This window comes from Cnephaeus nilssonii (genome assembly GCF_951640355.1).
Source record: "Cnephaeus nilssonii genome assembly, chromosome: 11".
Taxonomy (NCBI): domain Eukaryota; kingdom Metazoa; phylum Chordata; class Mammalia; order Chiroptera; family Vespertilionidae; genus Cnephaeus; species Cnephaeus nilssonii.
This window is the reverse complement of record NC_137082.1, coordinates 68922537-68933062: the sequence shown is the minus strand read 5'-3', so window position 1 is coordinate 68933062 and position 10526 is coordinate 68922537. Positions and strand designations below refer to the sequence as shown.

The following is a 10526-nucleotide window of genomic DNA, read 5'->3' as shown; positions in this document are numbered from 1 at the left end:
TTAAAAATGGGCTGAGGACCCAAATAGACACGTCTCCAAAGAGGACATACAAATGGCCAAGAGACATATGAAAAAAATGCTCAGTGTCACTAATCTTCAGAGAGATGCAAATTAAAACGACAATGAGGAGAAGTGCACAGGGGCCACTGCAGTAGGCAGGCGGTCTGGTGTCACCCAGGCCAGGCAGGGTACGGGGTGAAGGTACCCCCGCACAACACCTTCCAGACCAGGCCCTACATGCCTGTTCTTGTGAGCCTCGTGGTGGAACAGCTGTTTGACCCATTCACATGGAGGATGAAAGCTCTACCTAAAACATGATGTGAGTGGAAGAGGCTGTCATTATGAAAATGGTACGGCACTCGAACAGACTCTTAGAACAGCTCTCATCTCAAAGAACCCCGTGCTCGTGTCCCAGTATGAGAAGGTTGCTGCTGCAGAGTGGTGTTTGATGAATGAAGACTTCCAACCAGCCAGTGATCTCTTTGGACCCATTACCTTGCATTCTCCATCAGATTGGATCACCTCTCATCCTGAGCCTCCCCAAGACTTTGAAGGGTTTTTAAATGATCCTTCCAGAAAGACACCTGCTCCAGAGAAACACAGTATTTATATACAGTGCATTGGATCTCTAGGGAACACCAGAATTATCTGAAAAATCTATTAAATGGCTCAAGGGCTACTGTGAAGCAGTTTTCTATGGCTTGCCAGTAAAACACCTAGAACCAGTTCCTGTCTCTGCCACAAGGTGTTCCTTTACTGTCAGTGATAATACACACCACCTTCCAATCCATGCAGGGCACATCCTGAAGTTCTTAAAAAAGAAGAAACCTGAGGATGACTTCTGTGTTGCGGGAATAACAATGATTCATCTTCACCCAAGAGACTCCTGAAATTTTGTCTTTAGACAGGCCTCTCTGACAGATGGTGTGGGGATATTCAGCTTTGCCAGATATGGCAGTGATTTTTACAGCTCAAGCTATGAAAGCAATGTGAAGGCGCCGCAGAAAAGAATCTTCAAGTGGCTATTCGGTGTTTGATAGCTATTATACTCCTGAAATGACTAGTGTTTTGCTGCTTCAGTCCTGTATGACTTTAACACACAAAATTTGACACATATGTGGACTTGGACACTGCAGTGGATTGCATCCCTATGTTCATAGCAGAGTTATTTACGATCGCTAAGATCAGGAAACAGCCCAAGTGCCTGCCCATCAGTAGATGAATGGATAAAAAAGCTGTGGTCTATTTACACAATGGAATACTATGCAGCTATAAAAAAGAAAGATCTCTTACCCTTTGAGAGAACATGGAGGGACCTGGAGAGTATTATGCTAAGCAAAATAAGCCAGTCAGAGAAAAACAAATATCACATGATCTCACTTATATGTGAAATCTAATGAATAAAATAAACTGACAAAATAGATCCAGAGACATAAAAGTATGCAACAGACTGATGATTCTCAGAGGACTGGAAGAGATTAACCAAAGAACTTATATACATATATGCATAACCCGTGGAGACAGACAGTACTTCCATGAAGGCCTGGGGAGGAGCAGGAGTGGACAGGCAGAGGTCAATGGTGGGGGGAGGGGAGAAAGGGACATCTGTAATACTTTCAACAATAAAGATAAAATATAAAATATTCACATTTTCTAAACAGAGGAACCTAAAGCACGGGGAAGTTAGGAGAACTTGCCCAACATCATACAGCTGCTAAGAAGTAGAGCCAGGATTTGAACCTGTGAAGTATGGCTCCACTATGGTCTGAATGCTCTGTATGTTTTAGCTGCTAATTATGAGGGTCTTCATATCTCAGCATTTCAAGGGACTTCCAGAGACCATTCTTTACCCCAAAGGCAAGGATCCCCTGTGGGTGTGGGAAGACTTTCGGGGCCTGCAATGGGAAGGGTAGTGCTAGGGGGAGTGGCCTTTCATATGGAAAAGACCCTTAAGCTTCCCAGTTCCCTTAGTTTGTTTCGTGTGAAATCTCCTCTCATAATGATGGTGTGGGGGTGTGGGGGTCAGTTGACACAGACAGTTTCCTGCATTCCCGGAGGCATTTTACCTGAAAAGAAGAATCCAAATATCTCCCCTCTTTCCCACCCAGGATCCCAGGCTGAGGTGTGGGAAAGCATTTCTCAGGGATAGAATTATTTGTTCTTTCCTCCCATCTGAGTTCCATTTCTCCACTGAGAGGACTGAGTCCCCAATACTTACTTAAGAACCCCTCAACCAGCTCAGGTTCCTGGACACCACCCAGGAAGATGAACGGCACCAGTATTGACAGAAGTCCTGAGAGCCCCATGTTAAGAGGGGCTGGTCTGGCTGGTGGCACCAAAATTAAGAACAATGCTAAGCAGCAGCTTCAGAGCTTTTGGCTGCCCTGACACAGCTTAACACTCCAAGAGTGTCACTGGAGACCAGCCTGCTACTCTCCCTCCTCCAAGGAACACCAAGTCCCCGAGGCCATCAGTGGTACTAGCTGACACCCACAGCACCAACCCTGAGGGAAGGGGCTCTTGATAGGCAGCATTTAGTCCTCAAGTGAGCTGAGGCTCTCTGGCTGTCTGGTCAACCAGAGAGAGAAGGGGCAAAGTTTATCTGGGGCTTCTAAACTCCTTTAGCAGAGGGAATGTTCAATTCCAAGGTCTTTCATTTTTCAGGGAGAGTTTGGAGGTCAAGAGTATCCTAGGTCTTGTCTTTTTTTTCAACCTTACTCTTCTCCTGGCATGTTTATTTTTCTGTCTGCTTGTTTTTCTCACACCGTTTATTTTCTTCTCTCTGTGCCTCTTTCTTTTACTCTGTCCCTGTCTTTTTCTCTTTTTTTTCTGTGAGTCTCTCACAGTCTGGGTCTCTTTCTCCCTGCCCTTCTATTTCCCTCGGGTCCTTTCCCTGTTTCTTCTCTTTGGGCCACCCCTTTTCTTTAACCATCATCACAGAGTAAAGCTATTGCCATGAATAGCATGGAAGGGAGGAGAAGGCTGATTCCAGATTGAACCAAATCTTCAGAGTGCCTATCAAGATCATGGTGCTTTGAAAGCCGGAGAGAATGTTAGGTCCAACGGAGAGCTTCTATCGTCGGGTTCAATTTGGAATAGGTGATGCAGGAGGGAAATAGTAAACAAATGTCAGGTATGACCCCAGAACCAGCTGAATCAATGGGTGGGGCCTGAAGATTATTCCACTGAACTTTCCAATTTAAGGCTTGAAGCATCAGTAAGACATACTCTCAGCTCACCTGCAGCTGCAATTCTAATGTACTTTTTTTTTCTAATCCATTTTTTATAATTGAGATGGAATTCAAATTATATCAAATTAACCATTTTAAGTGAACAGTTAAGTGGCTTTTTAGTACCTTCATGATGTTGTGTAACCATCACCTTTGTTAGTTCCAAAACATTTTCATCACAAGAGAAAACTCCACACCCATTAGCAGTCACTCTCTATTTTCCCCCAGGCTTACTCCAGCCCCTGGCAACCACTAATCTATTTTCTACCTCTATGAGTTTGCTTATTCTGGATATTTTATATGAATGGAATCATAGAGCCTTTTGTGACTGGCTTCTTTCACTTAGCGTAATATTTTTGAGGTTCACCCACAGTGTAGCACGTATTCATGCTTCCTTCCTTCTTATGGCAGAATAATATTGAGTGCATATTGATGGCTTTCCATTTCAAGCATCAGAGTCTCTACTTCTCTGCTGAGAGTTTTCTCTGGCTCCTGGGAGCTTGCTCAGGTTCCATACAGAACAGCCTGGAAGAATGAGGGACTTCATGCCCCCCAGACATCTGGGAGAATATGGGACTCAGTGGATACACAACTCAGCTTCCCTATAACTGAAGACAGAGACATGTTTTACATGGTCTTGTGGAAGGTCTCCAGAAGAATTAAGCTACAGTTTGCACAGTGGTAACCAGCTCATTATCAACTACTTGCTTTCCTGTATCACCTACTCCTCACATTTATCTCCCAAATAAACTACTTTTACCCATGCCCTTGTCCTAGGATCAATTACTGGGGTATTCAAGCTAAGGCAATGCCCAGGAGCCCTTGTCATAAAAAGGGTCTTGCAATTTTTTTAAGAAACAGAGGAGAATAACAATATCCCTGGGGTATCAATTTTCAAGGTTCTGATTTTCTTCACTCCCTTTAATGGTGTCTTCAGAAGCCTCAGTAAGCTTTTACTCTCCACAAACCATAATGTGCCAACAGATGTGAGTCATTCAGCCTTAGAGGCACAGGATCAAATAGAGTACTTTATTGGGAAAAATTGGGAGCTACATAGGTATAAACAGGGGTTGCTGGAAGTTGGATGGTAGAAATGGAATCAAAACATGATATTTTATATGAAAAGAGGCTAAAATGGAAGAAGGGGGAAGCAGATTCAGGGGTTCAGTCTTGGGAAGGGCTAAGGCCTTGGAATGCTGGGAGTGGAGCAGAGGAAGCCAACTTGGAGTGCCGATCAGGCACACAGACAGAGCCTTGAGTCATGAGCCAAATCCTGGTGGTGTTCCGGTTAATTCGTATGCATTCAGGATTAGAAGCCTGTTGAGAATGTAGACCAAGACCAGCTGAGCATCTTGGGCTTATCTTCAGAACTAGTCTTGAAGTTGTGTTTGAACATTTCCACAGGACATTAAACAGAAGTGAGTTTACTTTGGGAAGCTATACATCTCCTTAAAGGAAAAATGGTTGTGGATGGGAGTAGATTACTAGCAAGGCATTGTAATGAGGACATTAATGGGCTGGGTGGTTGGTCAACATGCCCAGTGCTAGGCTGGGGTGTCATGTGACCTCTGTGAAGTTGGGTCTCTGAGATTTCACCACATCTGCACCCTCCCTCCACTCCTCACACTTGCCAGCTTTGATTCATGACCACGTTTTTTCCCAGTCTCAGTTCCCAGAAAGCCCCTGTCCAACCCTCTGTGAGATGTATTCTTACCTCCTGCTTGGAGCTGATTGTGTCAGCACCTAGTCTGCCAAGGATGCAGCCATTTTAGAATGGACTAGCCAACACCCAGACCTCCCACGTGGCCCTGGTGAGGATGGGATATCGGGGCCCTTGGGACTCACGTTTTTTGGAGCACATATTCTGACACAGGTCTTTGGTTTGGAAGTTGTTGTTGTTTCCTTGGCAGCCACCATAGATGAAGATGGAACAGGTATCATTTTTCTTATCATACCACCAGCGACGAAAAAAAGCCATGCAGGGACCAGGATTTTTCGGCAAACTGCATATATCTGCAGGGAGATCCCAGAGGTGAGCCCACCCCGAAAAAATACAACTGTTATTGTCCCTTTGGCAACCCCCATAGGATGAAACTGAGCAGGCTCCTTTTCACCTTATCACACCTTGGGGCCCAGCTCCATTGATGTATTGTGCACATTTGCAGGGAGACCCTAAAGTGGAGCTGTTTGGGCATCTGCCTCCCTGGAAAACATCGGTATCTCCCTTCCCTTCTGGTCACTGGCCTCATTGTCTCCCCTGAGAGTGAGGAGACTCTGGTTTTAAGATTCTTTTCCTAATTCAGTGTCTGCCCATCGACCTCCCACATTACCTATCTTGTCCTCGACTTCCATTTCTGTAAAATGGAAATGCAAAGTCTCACCCTGCTTGTTGCACAGGGCTGTCCTGAGGGCAAGTGGGACCACCCTCATGGCCCTCTAAGTTACGAGCTCTTTGACTGTATCTGAACGTGCAGCTTTGAGCACAGTGCTTGGCAGAGAGTAGCTGATCAATAAACATGCCCTGAATAAATAAAAGATGTGGAAATTAGAAATTATAAGCCATTTACTCTGCCTTCCAAAGCATGCCAAGAAGAGACTATGTGATCATGAGTAAAGTGCAAGTCCGATGCAGGGAAGGTGAGTAGTTTTTCAGATGGTCAAGGCCCCTTGCTTCCTGTGGTTAGTTTCATTCCTGTTATGGAATGAATTGCATCCCCCCCACCCCCCACCCCCCAACTCATTTATATGTTAAAGTCCTAATCCTCAGTACCTCAGAATGTGACTCTATTTGGAAACGGAGTTGAGTTATACTGGAATAGGGTGCATCTCTAATCCAGTATGACCAATGTCCTTAGAAAAAGGAGAAATTTGTTCACAGACACACACAGGGAGAGCACCATGTGAAGTTGAAGACAGAGGTCTACAAGCCAAGGAATGCCAACCGTTCCCAGCATACCCCCAGAAATTAGGCGAGAGGCACGGAGCAGATTCTCACACACAACCCTGCCAACACTTGACCTTGGACTTCTAGCCTGCAGAACAGTGAGACAACACATTGCTGTTGCTAAAGCCGCCCAGTCTGTGGTACTTTGTTTCAGCAGCCCTAGCAAACCAAAACAGGTTCGAACTAAACTGCTAGTTCAGCTGAACAGTTAAGTCCTGTTGATTTTCACTTCCTCACAGCTTACCTCTCTGCCACTCTTTTTCTTAAATTTTCATTTATTTATTTTTCAATTACAGTTGACATCCAATATTATATTAGTTTCAGCATAGTGGTTAGACATTTTTATAACTTACAAAGTGGTTTCCATAAGTCTAGTATCCATGTGACACCTTACAGAGTTAATACAATATTTTAAAAAATTTTTCAATTACAGTTGACATTCAATATTATTTTGTCTTAGTTTCAGGTGTGCAGCATAGTGGTTAGACAATCATACTTTACCAAGTGTTTCCCCTGATATTTCCAGTATCCAACTAGCACCATACATAGTACAATATTATTGGCTATATACATCCCTGGGACTATTTTGTAACTGTCAATGTGTACTTCTTAGTACCTTTATCTTTTTCACTCAATCCTGGGTCCTCCTCCCATCTGGCAACCATTAATTTGTTCTCTGTATCTTTGACTCTTGTTTCTATTTGTTTTGTTTTTTAGTTTCCACATATAAGTAAAATAATATGTATTGGTCTTTTTTGTCTCACTTATTTCATGGGGCTATAGCATAATACCCTCTAGGTTGATCCACATTGTCGCAAATGGGAAGATTTCATTCTTTCTTATGGCCGAGTAATATTCCATGCATGTATGCACCACATCTGGCACTCTCTTTAAGTCTCAGTGTCTCAAGCCTGGGCTGTTGAAATGACCTCAAATTGATCTTCCTGCCTCCATTCCTGACCCCTCCAATCCACCCCTCATGCTGCCTACCAGAGAGAAGGTCCTGGTGGATCTGAAACACATCCTGATCACATCATTCCACACTAAGACCTTGACTTCGTGACAAAGTCATCTCATGACCCACAGGCCCTTCACGATCTGCCTCCTGTTTTCGACTCTGGCCCTTCCCCTACCACAGTACCCCTCTGAGCTACACACTCCTGCAACCTTCAGCACACCATGCTATCCCACACTTTCACACCTCTCACTCCATATTTCCTCTGCCCACCCCACTGTTGTTTATTAGTGACACTCCTATTCCCCCTTCAAAATCTTTCTCAGACATCAGCTCCTTTATGGTGTCTTTGACTCCATCCTGCATCCCACACCCCCACAGGTGCTAATTTGAACCTGCATTTTTCTATGGTGCTTCTGAGTTGTATGTGCATGTTTGTCATTTGTTTATGTCTTTGGTCTCACCTGTGAGGTTGTGAATTTTGAATGAGCAGGGTTGTGTTTGATTTCATCTTGGAACCCCATTCTTAGCAGGAAGTCTGAATTTGGCAGAATGTTGAGGGTAAAACAATGAATAAGTAAAGAATCTTTGCTCTAGCTGGTTTGGCTCAGTAGATAGAGGGTCAGCCAATGAACTGAGGGGCCCAGGGTTCAATTCTAGTCAAGGGCATGTACCTCACCCCAGTCAGAGAGTGTGCAGGAGGCAACCAATTGATGTGTCTTTCTCACATCGATGTTTCTCTCTCTGCCTCTTACCCTCCCTTCCACTATCTAAAAAAATCAATGGGAAAAATACCCTTGGGTGAGGATTAACAATAAATAAATAAATAAATAAATAAATAAATAAATAAATAAATAATCTTTGACCTGGACTGAATAAGTCATTCATTGAGCACATACCATGTGCTAGATACTTTAAGAGACAAAGAAAAGGCATGGCCTCTGCTATTTATGATCTCTCTCTCTCTCTCTCACTCTCTCTCTCTCTTTCTCTTTCTGTCTCTCTCTCGCTCTCCTCCACCTTCCCTCTGTTACACTCTCTCTGAAAAGCAATGGAAAAATTATCCTCGGGTGAGGATTAATAAAAACACAGACAAAACAAACAAACAAACGAAGAATCTTTGTTAGTCTTTCAGGAACCCAGGGAAATGGGGATGGAGTGAAGACTGTAGCAGCAAAGGAAAAACTCTCTAGTCTGAAGTGGTCAGGGGAGATTTCCTGGTGCTGTTAGATTTACCAGGTTAGGCAGAGAGGCGGGCACTCTAGAGCAAGAAGCTAGATGAAACCATTCGCAGCAACAATGTTGGTATATGGTGGACCAACAATGGCCACTGGGGACTCAAAGAGTAAGCGTGGAAACCAGCCAAGAGACTATCTGATTCAGTCACACCCTTGCACCCCTTTGCAGGGGAAAGCGAAGCCCAGACAAAATGAAGACATTGCCTAATGTCAGACATCATATGAGGGGCGGGGATGAATGTAGATCCCAGGTTTCCCAAGTCCAGCAGTGTTGCTCAGACACCTACCCTTAGCACACCAGGGACAAAGCCAGCTCAAGTGGGCAGAAGGTGAGGGTTTGGGTAGAAGGATTGGTTATTCAGAGGCTCTGAATAATACCTTGTTGGAGGTCTAAACATTTTTTCCCACAGTTGAAGACACAGCACTTCTTCTTGTCCGGACAGGTTTTGTTCTTCGAACACTCATCCCTTTCTTTGAATTCGCATTTCTCTCGGATTCTGGGGCATCTCCCTGTGGAAGAGACAGTTTTACAACCATGAGTCATGGAGGGCACAGTGCCCATCTTCTCCAGACCCGATGCAGCTCTGGGGAGCCAGGGAAGTTTGCTTTTACTTTGCTCTTCCCAGGAGTCCTTTTCCTCAGGGTGTCCTCCTGTATTTCCCAGCACTGCCTGCACTACCCTCCTTCCTGACCACCCCTCACTCTCTACCTTCTTATTCCATCCCTTGTCCCACCACCAGCCCAGCCCATCTAAGGTAGGATTTCTCATCCTTGATACTAGTGACATTCCAGTTGGATAATTATTTGATGGGAGAGAAGAGCTGTCCTGCGCATCGTAGGATGTTTAGCAGCATCCCTGGCCTCTACCCACTAGATGTCAATAGCACACCCAGTTGTAACCAAAAATGTCTCCAGACTTTGCAAATGTCCCCTGGAAGGCAAAATCACCCTATTAAAAGCCACTGGTCTAAGCAAATCTGGTCATTTTGGCCTGGTCAGGGAGTCAGTGTTCGGGAATTCCTTCTTGAGGGGGAGGAGTGTATTGCACAGTGATTAATACCACTGGCCCTGGCATCAGACAGTTAGGTTTTTAAATTCTTAACTCTTGGTTTACCACTTACTCTCTCCAAGCCTTGGTTTCTTCATTTGTAAAATCGTTTTAGCCTCACAGAGTTATGAGGAAGAAATGAGACAACACGTATAAAGCTATAATTACAGTAACTGATGCACAGTTATATTAACTCGCATTTAATCCCCATAATAGTTCTATTAATATCCCCATTTGGCAGATAAGGAAACTGAAGAAGGTGGAGTTTAAGTAACTTGCCCAAGATTACATGGCTACTAAGTGGTGGGACCAGAATTTGGACCCACCAAGTCTGACTCCAGATCCCTCCCTTTAAATCCCTACTTTCTGAGTGCTCTGTAAAATGATAGCAATTAACATTATTACTATATAGTCATGGAATATTACTGCCTTAATTTCAGAGGAACTTCTGGATATTGTCCTTTATCCCAAAGTCAAGGAACCTTTGGAGGTGCAGAGCTACTTTATAAGACTGTATTTGAAATAATCAGGAATCGATAGGAATGATGTCCCAAGAAAGGGAGCTATTTTTGTGTGAGGTAAGAGGAAGGTTCCTTAAGCTCCCAGGGTTCCTATAGACCCTCCCACAAATATTATATCCTATGACTCTTCCCAGCCCCTCCCACCTTCCCCCAAGAAAGACCCTCTACTTCAAAGGGGCAGTAAGGGTTGCCTTGGGTCTGGATTCTTGCATTCATAGAAGGGATCTTCCACAGAGAGGGAAATAGGATGAAATATTCCAAATATCTCTCTCCTTTCTCACCCCAGGACCAAGGCTAAGATAGTGAAAAGTAACTCTAGTTACTTGAGACCCCCTTACTTACTTGGAGAGAGCAAGTCAGTCAGACTAAATCCTTGGACATTCTCTAGAAGGATGGATACCACCAGGATCCTCAAAAGTACAGAAGACACCATTCTAAAGAAGAGCTGGCCTGTCCGTCTGGTGGTTCGAGAACATAAAAATGTCTGGCTGCCTTTGTCCAGCCTATTTTTTTAGTAGTCAGTATCTTGGATATGAGATCTGGAGTCAAGCCAGCCACCCTCTTTCTCCCTGGGAACTCCATGTTTCTGA

The 10526-nt window shown here is 44.2% G+C and overlaps 1 protein-coding gene and 1 pseudogene across 2 annotated transcripts; one reads left to right on the top strand and one right to left on the bottom strand.

The window, feature by feature from the left end:
* The first annotated feature begins 341 nt into the window (after positions 1 to 341).
* Positions 342 to 1110, top strand: LOC307106756 (archaemetzincin-2-like; annotated as a pseudogene). The gene has a single exon. The product of its transcript is annotated as an archaemetzincin-2-like (transcript).
* A 3863-nt stretch (positions 1111 to 4973) lies between these two features.
* LOC307106755 (eppin-like) lies at positions 4974 to 10369 on the bottom strand (the record flags this gene model as incomplete). The annotated part of the gene is made up of 4 exons (XM_079783435.1): positions 4974 to 4978; positions 5076 to 5243; positions 8746 to 8877; positions 10279 to 10369. The coding sequence occupies 4 exons, from the start codon at positions 10367 to 10369 to the stop codon at positions 4974 to 4976; spliced, it is 396 nt and encodes a 131-aa protein (XP_079639561.1).
* Positions 10370 to 10526: the final 157 nt, after the last annotated feature.